General features: G+C 42.0%; 5 protein-coding genes across 5 annotated transcripts in view; 4 read left to right on the forward strand and 1 right to left on the reverse strand.

Annotated features, from left to right (window-relative positions):
* Nucleotides 1–41: 41 nt before the first annotated feature.
* Nucleotides 42–5492, reverse strand: LOC306780905 (eukaryotic translation initiation factor 4E type 3-like). The gene is made up of 7 exons (XM_079273436.1): nt 5046–5492; nt 4031–4103; nt 3088–3182; nt 2939–2999; nt 2790–2856; nt 2513–2668; nt 42–2411 (listed from the first exon to the last, which is right to left on the reverse strand). The coding sequence occupies exons 1-7, from the start codon at nt 5204–5206 to the stop codon at nt 2368–2370; spliced, it is 657 nt and encodes a 218-aa protein (XP_079129562.1). The 5' UTR covers nt 5207–5492; the 3' UTR covers nt 42–2367.
* Nucleotides 5493–6388: 896 nt separating this feature from the next.
* On the forward strand, nt 6389–11118 carry LOC306780865 (serine/threonine-protein phosphatase 4 regulatory subunit 2-A-like). Its single transcript, XM_079273377.1, has 8 exons — nt 6389–6471; nt 6678–6848; nt 7281–7374; nt 7508–7545; nt 7718–7792; nt 8027–8176; nt 8427–8704; nt 9150–11118. Coding segments are annotated over exons 1-8 (1143 nt in total). The 5' UTR covers nt 6389–6469; the 3' UTR covers nt 9485–11118.
* Nucleotides 11119–13012: 1894 nt separating this feature from the next.
* On the forward strand, nt 13013–14037 carry guca1b (guanylate cyclase activator 1B; the record flags this gene model as incomplete). The annotated part of the gene is made up of 3 exons (XM_079273918.1): nt 13013–13105; nt 13707–13821; nt 13922–14037. 3 exons carry the CDS (start codon nt 13013–13015, stop codon nt 14035–14037), a joined length of 324 nt encoding a protein of 107 aa, XP_079130044.1.
* Nucleotides 14038–15361: 1324 nt separating this feature from the next.
* On the forward strand, nt 15362–16996 carry oard1 (O-acyl-ADP-ribose deacylase 1). The gene is made up of 5 exons (XM_079274181.1): nt 15362–15610; nt 15769–15934; nt 16368–16426; nt 16516–16628; nt 16754–16996. The coding sequence occupies exons 1-5, from the start codon at nt 15575–15577 to the stop codon at nt 16899–16901; spliced, it is 522 nt and encodes a 173-aa protein (XP_079130307.1). The 5' UTR covers nt 15362–15574; the 3' UTR covers nt 16902–16996.
* A 1500-nt stretch (nt 16997–18496) lies between these two features.
* The window catches only part of LOC306780496 (synaptotagmin-2-like), a 51914-nt gene continuing 47836 nt past the window's right edge, over nt 18497–22574 (forward strand). The window contains exons 1-2 of the mRNA XM_079272894.1: nt 18497–18572; nt 18674–18737. The gene's annotated coding sequence lies outside the window, so the exon portion shown is untranslated. The remainder of the gene's footprint in view (nt 18573–18673; nt 18738–22574) is intronic.

The raw sequence follows: 22574 nt of genomic DNA on the forward strand, positions 1-22574 counted from the left end.
TTTATTTTTCAAACACGTTTTAAACTGACGAGAATCATGACTATATACAAGTTCAACATGCTGAACACAGGCGACATTCTAAACTGCTGGTAAACACAAGGCACCATCCAAGATCAACAATCAGTGACAAAGTCTGAGATCCGAAGTGACTGATAAACTGTATATGTGCAAGGGTACAGTTCTCTCTTATCCTACAGCATGTGCTTATATTACATGAAGTACAGCAGAATAAAAGGGACAATAAAGTTTGGCAAAGTCGGAGGTCTGAAAACTAACTCCTCCTTGTGAATATTCTTCAGCAGCGAATCAAAGCCAAGACACCAGCATCAAAAACACTCATTTGATTTGATTGAGAAATCATAGCAGCAGTCCTTCTGTGGGTTTCAATGCATACCCCATAGCTACATATAAATGACCTCAACTGTGTCAGTATCATGGTACTAGTACTTGCTCTGCTCTATGCGCCATAGAATAGTCACTCTCACTCACTCTCGTACACTCACACACACACAAACAGGGGAAACGTGCCTTTCATGTATAATGGTTCAACTTCCTAAATTTCTCATATTTTTCGGATATGATTACGTTTTTTCAATAATACAAATACAGCATTTTACATTACCACAAAAAACATCTTAAAAGCTATACATTTGAGAGACACAAAAATGTGTTTTGCTGCAGCAATCGTACATTTCTGACTACGGTAGCTTGTTTGAGATTTGACCCTGCTTCAGTGGTTGCATCACGCCCACAGTTTGCACAAAATGCACTGAAATAGGCCCAGAGTAATCCCTCAAGGAAAGTGACATTTAGAGCCACATCTTTTTTTTCTTCTTCTGGTGTCCCTCTCTGTGACAGATTTATGGATGTTCATGCGTTTGTTTATTTTTCCTGGGGGCCAATATTCTCCAAGAAAGGGCAGGCTTCAAAAATCCAATTTAACACAGGTCAGATGAATAGATGAAAAAAAAAACAATCACATAAGATCTGTCACCTACACATCTCAAGTTAAGACAAGAAAAAGAAACAAGAACAGCTTTACACTTCACCAGAAAAGGTGACACAAAACCAAAGTGGGTTTGGTCTCAGTTATCACAGCTCACACACACACAGTAAGAAACAAAAGTGCTTGATTTGGGGCAGATACGAAAATGACAACGACAGCAAATTCTTCAGAATAGAAATTATTGCATAATATATGTCTCAGCATCTACTCTTGTTGATTTGTGTACTGAGGTTATTTTATTGTCACCTATTCCTTTTACAATCCGCTCATATCCTAAAAAGGAGAAATAAAAAAACAGAATGTGCAACTTTCTGCTCATATATTAGCATTACAGCATACTAAATATTGATGTTAGGCAACAGTATTTTGGCTGTGACAAAACAAAACAGAGAAAACAGCTCACTAGAAAAGCCTTGTATTGTATTGTTAAGATAAAGGTTTGCTTTGTGGAACTAACCTTCCTCTTAGATCTAAAACTGAGATTTAATTCAAAGACCTAGCTTTGTCTGTCAGGCAATGGCACAAAATATGCTATAATACATCAAAAACAATCTGGCATGTACATGATCTGTTGTTTTGGTTGAGGATTTGAAAAAACGTTGAAGTATAAAACACACAAACACTGCCACGAAAAAAAATCAAACTAAAATGTTTTTCCCTTCGACGTCTCTGATCTGCTGCTACCTTATGAACCATCTGATCTGCTGCTACCTTATGAACCATCCCGACCCCTCAGGTCGTCTGGGACCGGTCTACTTTCTGTTCCCAGAGTCAGAACTAAACATGGAGAAGCAGCGTTCAGTTTTTCTGCTCCACATATCTGGAACAAAGTCCCAGAAGCTGCAGGTCTGCTGAGACACTCAGCTCATTTAAATCAAGATTGAAGACTTTTCTGTTTGCTGCTGCCTTTAATTGAACTACATTCAATTAATATATTCATCAATTTCCTGCATTTCTGCATTTTACTACTGCATTTTATTTCTTACACTGTTTTTTAATGTTTTAATGAATATTCTTAATTGTTTTTAAATCTCCTTTTCTTTTGCCTTATGTTTTGATGCTTTTAATGGTTTTATGTGAAGCACTTTGAATTACCTTGTTGTTGAAATGTGCTATACAAATAAACTTGCCTTGCCTTGCCTTCGACGATAACATTTGGATATTATTATGAATGATAGCAGTGCTCTGAATATGGGAAATTCAATCGATTGAAAAGTGTAATGGGCAACATTTTTTAGGTAAATAAGACCATTTAGTAAGCAACTATGAACTTGATTGATTCAAAATGTCCCCAAATATTATCCAAAATATGTTTGTAAGCAATAAAACATGTACATATCGTTCTGACGTGCAAAAATGTGCTAATGTCTTCGACCTCCCTCAAAAGCGTGGTGCTCCTCGTGTGCTGAAATAAACCAAAAAGAACAATGACTCACATTGTATAGCGTTGTTGTCAATCAATTTTTGAAAACCGCTATGCAATCAACATTCCAAGAAAATACTCACGCTTGTAAAACACTGCTTTGAAAGGTATTTGAGGAAGGAGCTCATTGATCCTTCCTAAGATGTTTGACTCGTTAGCACAAGAAGCGTTTCCGTTCCAGACCTGAAACACGTCTTCTCTGTCTCGCACACTGACGCTGACGCCGACCACTTCATCGTCTGCAAGAACAGATGCACAGACTCAGACGAATGCAATTTGAAAATGCAGTATTCTGCACATAAAAATGTGAACTTTTGCAAAAGCCGCTGCATTTTCACAAAACTCAATCAGGAAATTTACCTGAGGCACAATAGTCACTGAATTGCTCTCCAATAAAAGCCAATAGCAACTCCTTCCATACAGCAAACTGTTAATATGAAGGAAAATGTGTTAATTCGTAAATCATCAATCAGCAAATAGTACATAAATATATTGATCATGTCACTCACAGTGCATTCTTTTGGTACTTTCATCTTCCAAACACCCCCTTTAGCATTGCTTTCTTCTTCCCTGCAAACCAGCAGGCAACATTCCACAAATTCAAACAAATTCAAATACTATAAACACGAGCATGTATTTATCCTAAATTCAAACAAACCAGAGCGGTTTTCTTTCTCCTCTCATCAGATGATAGCTGCATCTCAATGGCAAGCTGGAGACGCCGGGTATGTTGTTGTAAACTCTCCAAAAGTTCTACTCCAGTGCCGTGGTGAAGAGAAAAACAGGTTATTTTATTGAAACATCCACTGGCACAGGGAGCGCAGACAGTTGGCCTTGTTAATATTTCACGTGTTACGAGGTAGAAAAATCACTGCCGAAGGTCTTTTCCTCATTGCTCTTAACCACACACACACACACACACACACACACACACACACACACACACACACACACACACACACACACACACACACACACACACACACACAGTTGTGGTTAGGATTTATTAAAGTGGTATTTGAGCTTTTTAAAGTCCTGCCATAAACACAACGATACATGAAAAATAACCTGCCATGCTAATTAGTTCAGTCATCAGTAATTCAGTTGTTATATCATGTTAATTAGCAGGTGTTTCCATGTATACAGACTTGTTTTAACATGTTGTCAGTAGCTCGCTAAGCTCTTTATTAGTAAGGTACATCACATAATGGCACACATTATTGGTGGAAAACAAAATGTGTAAAGCTGCTGAATGTTGTAATGCTGATGATGTGGTTTGACCCGTATCACTGCATGCAGGGATGCTACTGCTAAACCCTGCATACTCTTTACTTTCAAGTACAGAGACATCACTGGGGCATTCAGTTTCTCCTGATAGCTGTCTCAATTTAAGTTTTGGCGCATTTGGGAGAAAGACAAACTCCCAACAGTAATGTGGCAAGAAATCAGCATATCTTAGTGGAAGTAAGGAAACGTGCTATTGAAATGTGTCCTCACATCCACTACTCCTCCCTAACCCCAAAACCCCGAGCGTGGCAGAATGTACCAACACTGTGCCTGCTGGAGCTTTGCTCTCGTACCAACACTGTAAAGCATCTTACCTGGACGGTGTCCACGGTGTAGATTTTCTTCAGGTTTGACTCACATTCAGCTGCCGTTGTTCCTGGGAGAGATCTGACAAAAAGAAACGGGTACATACGTTTAAATGAATGGCATTTATTTGATCTGCTTCTTTAAAAGTGACAAGCGTGTAGAGATCTCAGGTTCTTTCATTACTCGGATATGTGTCAGTGAGCTCCCCTCTGAGCAGACAGGTTGGGGGGGGGGGGGGGGTTGATCAGATGACAAATAAGCCAGTAAACAGTAAACAACACTGACCCCATTTGACCACAGCACCCTCTGATTTCAAAACGTGGTGGATGATCAGGATTGTGTAACCCACCTTCACCTGTGTTCAACTCTGCTGTGATTGCTTAAACAGTAACTCTGAAAACACTGTGTCAAAAGGTCTACATTTTAAATTGGGAACTTTGTATAAAGCAAAGGTACATTTGAGCCACATAAGTGTCAATTCGACAGAAGAGAAAGTGCTTCACTGAACCGTGGCAAGAGGAGTGACACAACAAAGTTTCTCAGAATAACACCCATGCTCACAAGAATCGAAACAAAGGCTGAACTCAAACTGACCTTTCCTGAAATCAGGTTGAGTTATGATGTTTTACCAGGTAGTCCTAAATACGCCCGTTTGGATTGTTTTAGGATCCTTACAAGTGGAGGACTTGCGTTTGTAGGTCACAGAGAAAACAAGTTGACTGGAAAGCTGCATCGACACCATTATCAAGCAGTGTTTGTTGTAATGTTAATATGGGATTTATTAAGACGGACATTCCCTGCCATCGCAGCTACAGCCATTCGCTGTTATAAACATCTATAATGTTATTATGTGATCTGCAAAGGCCAATATATAGCAGGCCTGAAACATTCGCCATGTCCCTTCTTTGTTCTTACTAAAAAGGGTCAGCAACAAAGAGTTCACCTTTTTAACACTATATAAAGATGAATAACATTACAACAGGGGGGGGGGGGGGGGGGTAAATAAAAAAAGCTGTGTCTTACCGATCAAGCCAGAAGGTCCACGGAGAATGTAAAGGCAGAGTGTTGTTTTCATTGTCACTTGAAATCCTTCCCAAATCTCTGTCGCTGATGTGGATGTTGTGCTCCAGCAGACCCGGGCTGGAGGACATGTTCAGTTGTAATGCAGCTACTGGAACTGCCATCGTTGCCGAATGACTTCGTAAATAATAAGCCCAGCAGGTTTTCTTGTGCAGATGTTTTCACCGGGGCCGTTATACGTATATATAGGTTCGTTAGGGTAAAATTAACCCCGATCAGCTGCTGACTTCACCGGGTTTATGCTGTCACAACAACAAGAGGAACGATGACGCCCAGCTGACTGCCTGCGACATCTAGAGAGCAGCAGAGCGATCCAGAAGTTTCTGTCACTGAACTCAAAATATAAGTAATTGCGCAATAACAACAACCTAATATTTAATTATGGCTGCATGTTCCATTGCCACACGCGCATTCAAGTGCTTTGTTGATCTCTCAGGTACGCATCTTCCGCAAATGTGAAGACGTAATTTCAGACATGCGCAGTCTGAGTCTTCCCCCGCCACCAGCTTTTGTTGGGTTGCTACATGCTACATGCTAACTAGCGAGCAAGCTGTTTCCTGCCCTGTGACTGGACACAGCTATGGACATCGACGCGTTACTGGAGGCGTTTCAAGGCAATATTTACAGTTATTTGTGAAGTGATTCGTTATTCATGAATGGTTTTTTTGGCATGCGGAACAAATCCGTAGTGTTTGCTTTACTACGTTACGTGTGTTGCTGTAACTTAACGTTAGCTTACTAACAAACATCAACCTAGTGTGTTTAGAAGAGGCACATATGGACAATCTGATGTCGATAGTTCAATGTTATTCTCTACAAGAAAGAAGTTCGTCACATTTGACCCATTTATTCGCGTAGTGACAGTTGGAGATTATGTAAACAGCTCACGCTAGCTGGATAGCATCACAATAAACATGCTAATTTATGAACTTTTACAAGAACTTCCGCAGTTAGTTAACTGGAATTGGTGTTTTATGATGTTATGATGCGGTGTTTCAATTATAAATTTTTCTATTTAGCATATTTCCACTTGATACAGATGATAATTGACTCTAGTTTGATCATTGTCAGTTAATGTGGCAGAAGATTTAACATCTCTCCAGAATACATTGTTATCTAACAGCCAAATGTTTCTGGGTTGTTTGGAAAGTTTGAATTCCAGGTTAAGGTTAACGCAGGGACACACATTGTTTGGTTCGGTCTGGGTCAGATCAGTTTGTGTGCTGTTTGGATTGACGTTATTACCAATAAACTAATTTTTTTTGTATTTCATTTGGGAATTTACAGATTTTGAGAAGACAGGCAAGAAAGAGACCTGTCCTGAACTAGAGCAATTCTTGTGTCATGTTGCCAAGACAGGCCTGCCAATGTGAGTAGTCCTCTCGGGCTCACGCAAAACATTAAGCGTAAACTCCTATAAATCTTCACACACAGAAATGGAGACAGTTACAGTTTTCCTGTAATTGAAGCCTGCGTGGTGAACTTTTTTTTTTAAATTACTCTAAAAATGTATTCCAAGACTTTCAAATATTTTGTGTGTGTGACGTGCAGACTTGCATTTCCAATATCTTCCAGGATCTCGTGGTCACAGTTGAAAACATACTTTGTGTTTAAGTTGGAAAAAGTCATGGATGATTTCCACTCTTCAACACCGGAACAGAGAGCGACACATAATCCCAATGTGGAGTATGTTCCCTTCGAGGAGATGAAGACGAGGATCTTAAAAATAGTGGATGGTTACAGTGGGTGAGTGAAGCCTTTTATCATCAACCCTGGAAATCTCATCTTGAATTTCCACATAGAGGTCTTTCACACCCAAAGTCAACAATTACTTTTGCTTAAGTAGCCTCAAACAACAAAAGAAAACGGGAAACAACCCCTCTTTCCCTTGGTGCATCAGTCAGGCCGATCTAAACTTAGGATTTTAACATTAAAACATATCACTGTGTAAACTTTTTCCTTGAATTTAAGAAGCATGTTGATGAACGATCATGAGTAATGATGTCGGAACGTGTGACCAGCTGTGATGAAGGTTGACCAGTTCTGTTCAGATTGATCCACGTTTGTTTTTGTTGTCCTCATTCAGCTCAAGTGCTGCCAGGTTTGGCAGGTGTTGCTGCTGGCTGTGAGATGGATATGTGTAAAATCCTAAAATACATCTCTTGATAACTTTTCCAGAATCCCATTCACCATCCAGCGTCTATGTGAACTCCTCACGGACCCCAAGCGCAACTACACAGGAACAGATAAGTTTCTCATGGGTTTAGAGAAGGTGAGCAGTGCTTTCTAACTGCATGCAAATGTTTTCACTCAAGATAAACCATATTGATGAGTGTTGTTTTAAAATGTACTTTCCAAGGCTTTAAATTGAATTGTAATATATATTATTGTTGTGTGTATTGCAGAATGTAATGGTGGTCAGCTGTGTGTACCCCATGTCAGAGTAAGTACAACAGCTGTTAAGCTTTTGCTCCCCTTGCTCTGCTGGCTGCAGTGTTTCTCTTCAGCTGCTTCTGATGCACATTGACAGCTCCCTTGAATTTGCTTCTTCAGACACACTTTACAAAGTTACAATTAACAGCCAGATGTTTTGTGCCTTTCTACTTCTTCTGAAGGAAAAATGGGGCATCCAGTGTAAACAGAATGAATGGAGTGATGTTTCCTGGTAACTCTTCTCTATATTCAGACAGGTGGGAGCCACATACTTGTCAGTGTTTGACTTCCACAACTCTAAAATAGCCTCGTACACCACCAAGTGGAAAGTTGAGTTTGTGTAAAGGCAAATATCCAAAATACAACAAGGCTACAGTAAGGGCAGTTATCTCTTGCCTGTCAGTTGGGTTTTAGTAGTTGTGCTGATTTTACCATCTTGTGATATGACTTGGATAACAAGTCATTGTTTCATCTTTTTTTTTTTTTTGCAGCCGAAATGCAAATGGCCCCGACACACCAAAACCGCTCAACAGACCGAAGTTGTCATTGTCGGCTTCGCTTTCCACCAACGGGCTCCCTGACTGCGCAGTCCGTAAAGAGCCAGAGCCAATCACAGAGGAGGTGGAGGAGCACCATATCGGGTAATTGAAATGCGTGGGACAGATGTGTGGCACTGTGAGTGAGTGTGTAGTATATTGAGTGAGTCTACTCAATATTTTTATTTAAAATGCAGGGGCTCTGATATCTGTCACGTCCTAATATTTCCTCCATTAGCAGCATACTCTCTCCTTCTTTAAAATGAATATATATGAGCTACTGTTACCTTTTTACTTTCATCTAAAAGTATACCCTTTAATGAACTGATTCTCTGTGTTTCTTTCCCTCCTGCAGTGATTCCTCGCCAGCAGAGGGTGAAATTCCTCCAAACAGCGGGATAAAGAACAAACACCCTGAGGAGGAGGAGGATTCTGAGACTGGCAAGCACGAGGTCAAGAGGCTCAAGTTTGACGAGAAAGAAGAGGATGACACAGGAAGTGAAGAAAATGAGTCGTCTTGCAGTAAAGGGTCAGAGAGCTCGCCAGAGACGCCGCGGTCTTCAGAAGACTCTTGTGGTCAAGAGTACAAAGGCGGAGCCTCTGGTGACGCACGTTCTGCTGCAGAGGATCATGGTAAGAGTGAACTCATCTTCACTTAGGCTGACGTATTAAAGTGTTTGAGAACCAGCGCTGTAGCTGTGTGGGGCGTCTTCATTTGTCTGTTTTTGCAGTCGGGTAGCATTGTGGGTAATGTAGGCGCCAGGGTTCTAGCAGAGAGAAGAGTGCATTGTAGATAAAAAGACAAATTTTGCTTCAGCGGCATCAATTTTGATCCTTTGAGACTATTTCCTATCGTCAGTTTTGACAATGTTATAGAAGTGCAGTGCTGACTATATTATATATAATACATTTATGAGTTAACAACCACAAACCAAAGTTTGTTATTCAGAATGTATCAATTTATAATTGGCATTTTACACCATTTTCAGACATTTTATTGACAAACGACTAAACAGATTTCTTGATCATGAAAATAATGGTTAGTCGCAGCCTTAATGTTGTCCACGTTGGTCCTCAGAGCCTAGTCGCACACAGACGGAACCATCTGAAAGGGATGAGGACTTGTCTGAGAGGGGGAATGTCCAGAGTCTGGAGAAGGACAGCACTGTGGATCCAGCTGAGCAGCCTGCTCCATCAGAGAAGAGTACAAGCGTTGAGCAGGAGAACGGGGAGAGCAGCAGCAGCAGCAGCAGCAGCAGTGACGGAGAAGGCCCACCCAGCGACAAGCAGATCCCCTCTACTGGTAGTTCACATGACTTGTCAACAGAGGGCGACGCTGACAGTTCAAACAGCACAAAGACTGCGCTAGAGCCTGGGGAACACGACTATCTTGAAGCCCAGTCTGCAAACTGATTTTAGTTTTTTACACTGTACGATACCATATTGAGGGTGTATCTGTAGCACTGTGGACCTCTGGACTTCAGGACCAGGAGCGATGTGAACCTTGACATTCCTCACAGAAGGATCTTTTTGTCCTTTACAATTTCAACTCAAGTCCACACATCACCTGGTCTAAAGTGGAAGGAAATGATTGAAAGATTATGGAGACTCAGCTTTTTACACTGTTGACTAAACATTTTTCTAACCTCTTTTTTTCCCCCAGATTTTTATATGAACGTCATAATTTAACCTTGATAACTGATGTATTCAGTAATTTCCTTATTCTTAAGTCATTTGGCATGCATTTCCCAAAAGATACACTTGACAGTTTGAGTTGTTTTGGCCCAAGCGTAGTTGCTTTTACCATTTTCTGATGATTGTGCTTCTCTCCTGTTGAATGAGGACACATTCCATTAAGAATGTGAAGACACTTCTGTTTGACATAGCTTATAATGTATTTCTTATCAACATTATATTGCACTTGTTTGCATTTAACCCTTTGAAGGATGTGGAATATGTCCACGTTTTGCTTTGTCACTGTATGAAGCCAATATTAACACACATTATCACATTATTGCCAGTAGTAACCAGTAGGGGTGGGAATCACCAGAGGTCCCGCGATACGATATTATCACGATACTGCGATAACATAAGGCCTATATTGCGATTTATTACTTTTTTCAACTTCAAATGATGTCCCCAAAGGGAAACCGTGTCAACATGTTCTATCTAATAAGATAAAGTTTTCAGTCTGTTCATCTCACTTCAATCAATTTTATTGCAGCAGAATATGATTGTCAAGCAGACAGACTGACCAACAATGTCATAAATGTTGCATGAACCTGACAAACTGAACTGTTTGTATTACTACATAGTCCAACTGAACTAAACGCAAACGTGTGGACTCAGTATATGAATTATAACTTATATGAGTAGGATATGAGAGTTATATAACTCAGTATAACTTGCGATGCGTGGACGTCGAGGGCAGAGAGACAGTTATGCGCTGCACTCTCCCCATGAGCCGGCTACTGTTGGCAGGTTTAACCCTGTTGTGATGCCAGATGTCTCTATCTTTGTTTTGACAAACTTCCTACCAATCACACTGACCCGGGACCTTTGCTGACCTCACCAGAAAACTACTCAGCACCATCTAGTGGACTGAAAAAGTAATTGATTTGATTTTTCTAAAAAAAAAAAAAACATTTATTTATAGTTTATACAATAAAAGATAGATACTTGGCGTCCGTGTATCGATACAATATCGCCACGCAAAATATCGCGATACTGTGCTGTATCAATTTTCCCCCCACCCCTAGTAACCAGTTTGGTTGGATTGAATATTAGTTTGGCTCGCTGGAAGCCATTTCTGCATCAACATCTGTCAAAAGAACACAAGGTACTTTTACACTTTCTGTATGTCATACCTCAGTTGTACAAATGTCCCTTTTTGATAGCTTGAATTTTTACAGTACGCATCTGTAAATCGGTTTTTGTAGACTTGTAATACTTGTCCACTGCCTTCATATAACTGATAATAGCTGGAAACTGAATGCTTGAGCTTGTATCATAGTATTCATGGAAAGCAATAAATGCTTAAAGTGTAATATGCTCAGTTGATATCTTTTCACTTTTATATCTGTAGAACAATGAGGGCCACTGCATTATGGGGGATCACGCTTTTAGCCACACTCGAGGTGTCACCCATCAGTAGCTATACGGGTGATTCCACAACCCGCGGAAATTCAAGACTCATTTCGAGACAGCACACCTCTGAAACAAATTCATGGCATTCCCAGCATCCTCAGCTGAACTTAATGTTTGGTGCTAATTGGCAAATGTTTGCACGCTTGAATGCTAAACCAAGGCGGCTGGTGAACATGGTAAAACATTTGAGCTGCTGAGCGTCAACATGCTGCCATTATCACAGCAAGCATTTAGCTCAAGCACAGCCTCACACAGCTGCCAGTCTACATGACGAAGCCAAAATAGTACCCGTGATATAGAGATGACACCGAGTGACAGTAACTTGGGACCAGTCCTGTCGATGCAGGCCAGTCATGGGTACAGCAATGGTGGGTCTTAAACTAGAGTGCAACGTAATAGATAAAATGATTGGATGAAGGCAAATATGGGTGGGTATTTAAAATGTCTCTCGTATAAGAACAGAATGTGCGAATCTTTTAATCGTGAGGATAAGATGGCCGTGACACTTCTAAGCTATGATTATCACTGTCCCTGTTGTCAGCACAGGGAGCTATTGGGCCAAGCCTCCGCCTGTGAACAATGGCTACAGTTACCATTAACTGTGACACTCTTAATCTGTTGAAAACATGCAGTTATTACCACTTTTTCCATGAACTAGTCTACTGCCTAACACTGAAACGAGGCCAAAAGCTTGCCAGATGTTTCCACCCATTTCCCAAATTTCCCTCTTGACGCCTGAGTTGTAATGTCCATCATTAGTGAATTTAGCCACAACGCACTTATTATAGGCTTGAGTCAGACTGGAGCAGGCATGTAAACAGTAATCAGGGCCTGTGTGAATCATCAGGTCACTGGTCAGGAACTTCCACTACCAGGAAAGATTACAGGAGTATGTCAGCAATTTAGTATTCCACTTTCATAAAGTTGGGGGACTCAGAAGAGACAGATCCATAAATAATTGTCCGTAACCAAACAGCAGTGCATGAGATATCCTGATTTATATTTGCTAGGATGGGTCAAGCTCTACCAGAAACGCTGAATCCTACATTTCCCAGAATGCAACTAAAAACATCTTTTCAGTAGACCCTCTCTGATTGTAAACTGACCTTGATGTGTAAAATGTCATCACTTAATTGGGCACTTCATGTTTGTTATTATCATACATACAGACCTTAATTCTGAGTTTACCGTTGCATGTTTTACCTTTAACACATGTGAGTAGGTGTAAATCATGCAAACATGTATTCATATAATAATTACATTGTCAATGAAAAGTCCATTATAACATATAGGTACTTCAGGCTTATGATTAGTGTATGTTTCTACAAAGCTAACGGATGTCCGTCCTATGGAGAGGTAGACACAATGCCACAAGGAAATCCTATCATGGTCTATTTGTGAACTAATTGATTTAGCATCCATTTGTAATCCCTTGTCATGTCTCCTCCTGACTCTCAGAGAGGGAGTCGCAACAATAGGGAGCCCAAAAACAGTTCAGCATGGACATTCATGCCATTTTGATCAATTTGATCTTTGTCGATTTGCACAAAGATCGTTGCAGCAATCGGCTCGATAACCCGAGGACTGACTTTTGTCATGGAGAGGGAAACTTTACAGGAGTTACCCAGCTTACGTGTAATGTGAGAGAGAATTTTTAGTTTTTAGGGAGCTGAAGGGAAGATTTTGGGTCAGCGCCTGAGCGAGGAGAGTGACCCAGACAAGGAAATCGATGTGGCAGAGCTGCAGGAATGGTACAAAAAATTAGTTGTGGAGTGCCCAAGTGGAACTCTCTTCATGCATGAGTTCAAGGGATTCTTTGGCGTTGCTGATAACAAGGAGGCCGCAGATTACATTGAAAACATGTTTCGAGCCTTTGACAAGAACGGCGTAAGTACAAACTCGCAGTTGTGTGGAAGTATAAGACTTGTACATATTATATTGTTGTCAGTAACAGTGAACATTTGTTGATTGGAAACAGTCCAATTTACAAACATGATTGTTCATTTCTGTTAATGCATTGAGCACGTGTTTTTAGAGCTGAAACCGATAGTTGTACTCTATTAGTCGATCGGCAGAAAATGAATCGGTAAAGATTCTAAGTGTTGATTAATATGGTTAGTAAGGCAAAAGGGCCATAAAAGTACAGGTTCCAGCTCCTGAAATGTGAATATTTTCAGATTTCTATAGTCTTCTATGTAAGTTAAATTGAGTGTTTTATCTGAATATCAGGCATTTGAATATGTCAACTTGGGCCCTGGGATATTATGACAGGCATAAGTCGAAGTCTAAACAGTACATTTAAAAAATAATTGGCAGACATTCTTGAACATTGATGTATGATTCAGCCCTCGGGCTATTCAGCTACAAAACATGTAGCTGAATGAAGCTTTCAAAACATTTTAATGAACATTTCAACATAAATCAGTGCGCTGTAATGAAACGCAGTCAGAGCAAGAGTGGTTGTAACTTACTTTCCTGTCACTCTCAGTCTATTTATCGACTGAAGAAAGCCTGCCACGGAGAGCTGGATGAAGAATGCAATCTGCTGACCCCAGACCAAGTGGTTGACCGGATATTTGAGCTGGTTGATGAAAATGGAGATGGTGAGTGTTTGTCACAGTTTTCTTGCAGCTTAAAATGCTTCATGAATGATTCAAAAGCTCTGTGTCAGGCGGCTGTAATGGCTTTGTGGGGTGTTGATAGGGGAGCTCTCGTTGGACGAGTTCATCGATGGAGCACGGAGGGACAAGTGGGTGATGAAGATGCTGCAGATGGACGTCAACCCCGGGGACTGGATCAACGAGCAGAGACGCAGCTGACTTCTTAGGCTGGAACGCGGACATCGACACTGTAATCCTCTGCTGTAATTTCTACAGTGAAATAATAGTAATTATTAGCATTATGGGTAGCACAATTTGTCTAATTTCAGATTAGATTTTAGAGGGAATGGTGCACAGTTACAAGATAATTTCACAACAAGTCAATAGCAGACCACCTCAAGGTGTCACTCAGACAGAAGCAGGACATTCTGATGTAGCATTTCAAAATTAAAGCCCTTCAAAATCTCATTCATGAGCTAACTTCAAATCCCATTCATGAGACAATTTGTCTAATTTCAGATTAGATTTTAGAGGGAATGATGCATAGTTACAAAACCATTTCACAACAGGTTAATAGCAGACCACCTCAAGGTGTCACTCAGACAGAAGCAGGACATTCCGATGTAGCATTTCAAAATGAAAGCCCTTTTTATGTTTCTCTTGTTTATTGTATATTCTTGTACGATGGGAAGCAATGCGTAACCGGAGTCAAATTCCATGTATGCGCACGCATACATGGCCATTAAAGCTGATTCTGATTCTGTAGAAAATGAATGAAACACATCAGTAAAATATTACACAAATCATTTGTTTTATATGTTTGTCAAACTGAAGCCAAGTTATAAGCAGGAACACTTTTGAAAACGTTTTTCTTGGTGCAGTCAGGGATGCTCTCTTTGACAAATGTTCACTGAAGTGTATTACTGTGAAATCTCTGTACAGTGATTGTTCTATACTGATGTTAATGGAAAACACAGGTTTGTAGATAGGAAATGTATCTAAAAAACTAAACTCATGCTTTGAAAGTGGTCCGTTTATTTTTTTGCTAAAGGAGAACAATATGGAAAATGATTCCTGCCAAGAGATTATTAGCAGCCTTAAGATCACATGTCCATCATTCAAGTGGGACTCGGAGCTGATTTGTCATGACATTCATCTTCACCCAGTTTGGTGACATAATGCTATTCCCATCTTGGCAACTTGAACCTGAATAGACATCTAATAAAAATGAATAAATAATCACATCTATGAGCTTTTGCAGGATCTTTAAAAACAACAAATAAATTCTTATTTTACACTATGTATGTATTCCATTCAGTAAGCAACGCACTCACTTTAGAATGGAGAATAATAAAATGTCATTCAAAGAAACCTACATTTGGAAACTACAACTTGATGAAAAATATCAAAATTGAATAAGGATAATCTCACGATTTTTAACTGAAGAAATTGTAAATATATAATGTTTGTGCAGAATATCATCCGTAAACGTGGGTTTATTCAATAGGTGCCGCCCCTTTCTCGCGAGAAGACTGACAGCTGCTTCCTATTGCTGCTTCGTGACTAGTCCACTGAGCTACCGAAAGTACCTTTATTAGCATTAAAACGGCCACATGCAGACACCGGGTTGGAAGCTAAAACAGACACTTTCCTGTCGCATGAAAAGCTCGCTCACAAGTCTTTCTAGCAGTTGCTTTAATGTGTGTTCAAGACAGCAAATCAACTGACTGCTCAAGTGCGATAATCACTGTTGTCAATGTCGTCTCAACCTGAGAAACCTGTCAACATTAAGGTAAAGCTTACACTCGGAGGGGGGGGGGACACAAAATTCTGTCTTGGTTTTACGTGCGCTAAAATGGTTGGTTTTGACATGCGCCACACACCAGTGTTTATTTCTTGTTCTGTCATTCTGCTTCATCACGCGTTGCAATGCTGCCCCCTCCTGGCTAGGCTCCAGAAGACAGCTGGAGACTGAAATATCTCAGTGGGAACCTGTTCTCGTGCCCCAAGGACGAGGCTTTGGCCCACTGCATCAGCGAGGACTGCCGCATGGGGGCAGGCATAGCGGTGGCGTTCAAGGATGAGTTCAAAGGGGTAGACGAGTTAAAGGGACAGAGTGAGTCGGCCCTTTTTAATAAAAAATTCATCAGGAGTGGAAATGTTTTATTCTGGGCTCATTGATTTCAACACGATCTTTTTGTTCAGCACAGAGACGCCTGGCTTTGTTTTCAGCGAATAAAAGCTTCATAATATCACATATACTGTACATTCTGTATCACAGTTTGATGCTTTTATGGCTGCACCATCAGAACATATGAACATATTCTGAATGTCTTAAGCTTTTGTCACATTTTCTTTTTTTCAAAATGTTTGTTCTCTTTGGAAACTGAAGTCACTAACATGTAAAGTAAACAGGTGCATGTTTTTCCTGCACAGCATTGATTTGTAATGACCTGTCTGCCAGTCAGTGCGGTTTAAGGGCTTTTGGAGTTTGTATTGTGTCTTATTCTGATGTGAATACTGTCTTTTTTTTTTAAATCTCCTTCCAGAAAAGCTGACAGGACAGTGTGCTGTGTTGAAAAGAGACAGACGTTTTGTCTACTACCTGGTAAAGATTAGAATTGATTCCTATACAAACTCTCAATGTAGCATTAATATTGCAGTTTATATTCATGCTTTCCTGTAATTTCATTGCAGATCACAAAGAAAAAGGCCAGACAAAAGCCCACCTATGACAGCCTGACACGGAGCCTTGAGGATATGAAGTCACACTGTGTGGTGAACGGAGTGACAAGAATATCAATGCCTCGGTTCGTATCGTTTCCGGTCATTTGGTGATACTTGATCAAACCAGGTTCATGGGAGAAATACTAATTTGCTCAGTGACTGCATCGCAGATGTGACCATGTTTGTGACGGCTCTCTCTTTCTGACAGTATTGGTTGTGGCATGGATGGACTGCAGTGGAGTAAAGTGTCAGAGATACTGGAAGAGGTCTTCAAACGCACAAACATCTCTGTCACCGTCTACAGCCTCCCTGAGAAAGAAGAGACCACAGTGAAGAGAGAAAACATGCGCAGATGACTGATGGAAAAGCTCATTTATTGTCATTACAAGTATGCACCCGTTTCTGTATTATCTTGTTCATTGAAACAAAAATAAACTGTCCTTGTTTTGCACAAAAAAACAAGCCAATCTCTCATGAACTTTTGCAAGTAGAGGACACATTTCTACTGATAATCTGTCACTCCGCAATCGCCAGTTTTCAGCTATTTGACAAGACGAGGGCTGCTTCCGCAACACGCTGATCTCAATTTGTCGCTAACTCCAGATGCTACTGGGATTTGTTCACCTGTCCCTTCTCGTCATGTGGTATTTTACACCAGGATATTGAGCCTATAATATCGGGCGTCTCTTGATTTGCTAATTTGTCCAACAGGCACTCATGTCGTTGATTGAGCAAACAGTGTATTTGCGTTTCTCTATGGATATCCTATAACTTCTAGAGTGCCCATTGTAGTCTCTGCAGATGGTTGAGGTATTGTGTGATCCATTATTGATCTGCTCGGGTATTGTACTCCGGTACAGCTGGGACACATCGGCGGTACCACATGTGAGTCACAGAAAGAGAGTGGCGGGGAACCTGACACCACAAAGTCAATCCCACATCCATTTTCTCCCGGCATGGCAACGCCTTTCAGCACTGAAGTGGGAAGCAGAGAGCTGATACTGCACAATCTCGATTCAAAGCATGAGTTGGTTTCAATAATTTCCATTCCATTTAAGGATTCGACGACTTGCACTTCAGGTGTGAATAATTATAAACCTCAGTGGGAATGAGACTGTCTGAACAGGCTCAGTAGTTTGCCGTCTGCGACCCTCCCACTCTCCTTTGGGGCACCTTCAATAATTCATGAGGGAAAGGCATTTACTGCTGTACACTGCGGCTGCCTGCCCATTTCCCCATATATATCCATGGTTGGCTGGATGACTGTACTTCAGCATCACTGCAACCAACCCCCTCGCCTCCTCCTCATCCTCGTCCTCCCTCCCCATCCCCCTTCTTTGACTGGCAATTAGACTCCACACTGCAGCAGAGCCACCGAGCTGCGCTGCAGTGAGTGCAGGGAAATCTCCCTCAATATCCGACCTGCTGTCTCACCCTCAGCGTGCTGCGGCTGGTTGGACTGTGCATGTCCAAAATCTGCCCTCACCCCATCTAATAGCCCCTCCGTCTTTGTTCCCATGCAGCTTCTGCTTGTCCCACTGCGGTACACTGGTTTCGCCGCTGATGCTCTCCCCGATTCCCACTCTCACTCCTTTATCTCGCCCACCCCCTCCCCCCCCTGCCCTCCATTTCTTTTTTTTCCTTCTCTTTGCTCGATGCGTATGAAATTGCAGAGCTCAGCATTCTTCTCTACGGGCACTTATGGGGGGGGGGGGGGGGGTAAAGAGAGATGAGCTGGGCGGGAGGGTTTCTGGCCCCCCTCCAATTAAAGAAGAGAGCTTATGTTATTGAAGAGCTGCTGAGCCAATCAGGAGGCAGTGCAGGCAAAGACAGCAGGAAAAAAGCGGCAGAGCGAGTGGGCAAGAGGAAGGAGGGAAAAAAAAAACTGCGGTGTGTGAGTGTGTGTAGTTTTTTCATCCCTCCCCTGAGCAGATCTTTATCAATTTGTGTACTCCAGCCTTGGGGTGCATTTGAATGGGTGTCTGTGTGTGCATATGTGGCAGAGTTTACAGGAGGACAGGGTAAAGGTGTGTCCACAGGGCTGTGATAGACTCCTGACTTATTCATTCTGAAACTGGAAATAAGAGAAAGTAAGAGAAGATTGATTGTTTTTCTCTCTATCTCAAAGTGTCTCGGAGCCTGTGGAGAAGGGGAAGAGCACGGTGACCGGAGGAGAGCAACCTGCACAAAAGGTAAGCAGCGACGTTCTCCTGGTACCACAAGCATGCTGGTTTTTTTTACACTTCTGAAGTAGTTTGCTATGTTTTTTTGTGGTTATGTTCCGGCTTATCTGCCATCTTTCAGTCTTTCACATTGAGATATCTACACAATACTTGTGTTATGTATTTTCTGACATTATAAATACTTCACAGAAAAGCAGAGGGGGAGGCAGAGAGATACAGAGGGAGGGGGGAGGTTGGTGCGGGACTCCCTGATGCTTCTAGGCAAGTTTCTGTGCACACGGTTCTCTAGTGCTGCAGTATCCCATTACATCCCTGAGTGGAGCTGCCTCAGCATCCAGCCTCTGTAAGGCAGAACGATGCATCTCTGCATGATGACTATCACCGTCTAAACTTGTTTGTGTTCCCTCGATGGGATGAAAAGTAAAGTTTTGCCCCCTGTACTGTAAATCCAGTGCTCTCTGATAAGATCAGTGTGCCAAAAGATGCTGCTGCAGCCCATTTTAGTGTTGTCGTGCATGCCCTCACTGTGTATTCTGGGTATCATTTGGGGTTACTCGGATAACAGATCGAATGAGCTCCGATAGCGTTTGAGCGTGGGGGTGAGTTTTAGTTTTGTTTATCCCGTGTTCTGGGACTTCCTTTAGTCTGAGCCTGCAGCAAAAGTAGGCTCTCTGATTGGACGAACCAGGCTTACTGACTACAGTGTACCAAAGACGTGGGAAAATAAATAGTTTACCCTCACTGGAGTATTTATACTCTGAACATATGGTTCATCGTTATTGTAAAATAAGCTCAAACAAACGAAAGTGTTGGTTTTTTTTTTTACAGTGAAAGACAGATGATTCATTTTTTGTTTTTGTTTTCCAGTAAGCATTCATTATCGGCTTTCTTTTACCACATTCACAGTTCATTTAATACATCCCACCATCTTTCTGTGGAAGTCTGACCTTCATTTGTGAATGAAGATACGATACCGGCCAGCAGTGGGCAGTGTGTGTTTTCTCTGTACAAAATGTCTGTGAGCACTGGCCTGCTGCAGAATGGGAGGAAATGATGGAAAGACTTAGTGTATTTTGTGTGGGCACGCTGTAAAAACTCCGTCAGACAGGATGAGGAGTACAGTATGTACTGGCGTTTTCATATTACGAAGCAGTATCGGCGAAATACCTTTCACCCTCACATAGTAGATATAAGCGCAAGACAATCATGGAGCTGACCGGACTCACTAATGGCACTAATCCTTGTTACAGGTTTTAAATCATGTTTAAATTATTCAACACTGAGTTATATTGGGGGATAAGGAGCAGGGCTGGGAAGGAAATGTAAGTCATTTCAGCACCATGGACAGAGCTTCCCTCCTATTGTGTGACGCAAACCCAGTGTTTTGTAGAGAGGATTGGATGAGAGTTAAAGGCAAAGCTAATTCTACTGAAAATGTTTGTTTAGATGACCTGATAAATTGTCTGGCTGTCCACATTTCAAAGTCCTTGATACGACAGGATGGCAGTTGGCTGTGCACATCTGTTCTTTTGCCTTTTCAGTTGAAAACACTTTTAATTATTCATAGAACACAGTCCATCTTAAACAGAACTATGTTTTGGCAGAGGTGCTGAAAACTCAGTTCCTAGCTGTTTCCATAGAAAATAAAATCGAAAAAAACGTGTCCTTGTCTACCTGTATTACCATTATATGCTCCAGGTGGGAGTGTCACTGCTGTGGTTCTGTTCCGTCTTCCTTTTCATTGCAAAGCTGCGAGAGGCACATTCAACTGTGGCATGAAATTGACTGCTGCAGCAAAACCATTGGGGTTTGACACCTTATTACACGGGTCTATTTGGGTGGCAATACAAAATCAAGAGGATGATGTTATTAAAAGGACAGGAATTATACATTTGGTCCGCCGATGCTGGCCTGTAAGTCATTACGTCTCCAAGAAATCAATTTAAAAAATAATTGAGGAGGCGCTGAAAGGCAGCGGTGTTAAGTCATTGACAAGAAAAATGTAAAACATGTGTTGGCTACGGCCATTGTAGTTCTGACACCCGCTGTCACACAAAGCTTCGTTTCATATCATGGTTGAGAGCGAGCAGGAAAGTGTCTCTGCAGGATGCAGCCGACATACTGAGAAAGTCATTCGGGTAGCAATGATTAGAAACCTCTGCTCTTTAATGGCAAACGGAAATGAGACCCCTCACTGTTCATAAGAATGAGCCAGTGTCCCTCTGCGATGGAAGCGAGAGTCAGAGGAGGAGGAGATTAACCGATCCTAATGAGATAGAATGACTAGTTTGAACACACGGACCTGTATGCTGTGATTTACTCAAACCTAAGCAGCGTCTTGAATCCGGCATTTCAGCCTCACTACAGAAACAGTCCTGGCCATGTGCAAGAATGCAAGTGCTGGATTGGGATTGCTGTTGGGAAACTCAAGTTGCCCTTCACGGTTTCCCTCTTCTCTGTTCTTATGTGTCGATATGAATTATGTACTCCAACTCTTTCGAAGATTGGTGGAGTTTTCTGGGGAAGGGAGCAGCTGCTAGGCTTGTCATTGCTCATCCTGCGCGTATGACACCCACTGTCCCAGGCTGTGCGACATGGGCGTTTAGTGAGCCCCTGTAAATGATGGTGTAGGCAACATAGCGGAGCAACAGCGGCTGTCGCTGTGACATACTACAGTGAGCAACAATCCCCCAACTCTGCATATTGGGATGAGAAGAGCTACTGTAAAATGGTGTTACACCTGTGTTGTGCAGATGAAACGTTGCAGATGTTTAAGGTGAGCAGAATCTGTTGGTGATACTCGAATTACACCGTGATAAATACAGTGAAGTGTCTGAATAACAGTGTGTGTGTGTGTGTCCTCGTCTTCTCCATAACCAGGAAAAGGACACTTTATCAGGCAGTTTTAAGGGTGAGGAGAAAAATGGGCTTGAAACGTACAAAAGCAATGAGAGGTACGTGGAGGGGGGGGGGGTGTAAAACAAGCAACCCAAGCATGGGCGAGAGATAGAGCGAGAGATTGAGATATCAGAGGCAGAGCAAGAATGGAAGAGAGTGGGTGTGCATCGCAGAGCTACGAGCACTGCAGTACATTGCGGTGCCCAGCCCCCGCTGTGTTCTCTGCTCACCATCCGGTTCCATGCACTGAAAAGACCCCTGCAGCAGCAGCAGCGCTGCACAACGCAGAAGGCTGCCCGCTGATGAGCAGCAGCCTCACAAAGACCACCGTTGTGCATTCTGGACATGTGAAGATGGACAGATTTCTTTTCATGGAAACACGACGTTCATGTTCAAAACAGTCGACCTGCGCCTGCCCGGCTCATTTGTTTGATGTAGGCAGAGGGAGTAGTCGATTCACGCTCCCCCTGGATTATGTAAGCGTATAACACATTGGCTTCACCCGTCTTCCCCGGCCATGTTTCGCTCGTCAGGAACATCTGCCCCACTGTTTGCTTTTGTTCCAGACATGGCATCTTTGCAAACACAGACAGACACTTTATTGAGCTTATTGAAATGGCAACAATAGGGAAACGAACAAGACGTATCCTAAAAAAGCTGGCGTTTGTATGCCTGTGGTTTGGCATTATGTTGATGATGCTCTGTGGGGCGAATAACCAATAGTGATCCCTGTGAAATGAAATTATCTGATGTGGCTTCTCACCTTACAGAAGAAACAGAACAAAACACCATTAATTCAGTTTAAAGTCAGGCAGTGTGCACAGAATACGTGAATGACTCACACAGGCCTGCTGGAGGTGGACGGCTGAAACGTGAGAGCTTCCCCACATTGCGTGGCGTGGACTCCCTCTCTCTCGCTCTCTCTCTCTCTCCCTCTCTCTCTCTCTC

This window comes from Melanostigma gelatinosum (genome assembly GCF_949748355.1).
Source record: "Melanostigma gelatinosum genome assembly, chromosome: 8".
NCBI lineage: Eukaryota > Metazoa > Chordata > Actinopteri > Perciformes > Zoarcidae > Melanostigma > Melanostigma gelatinosum.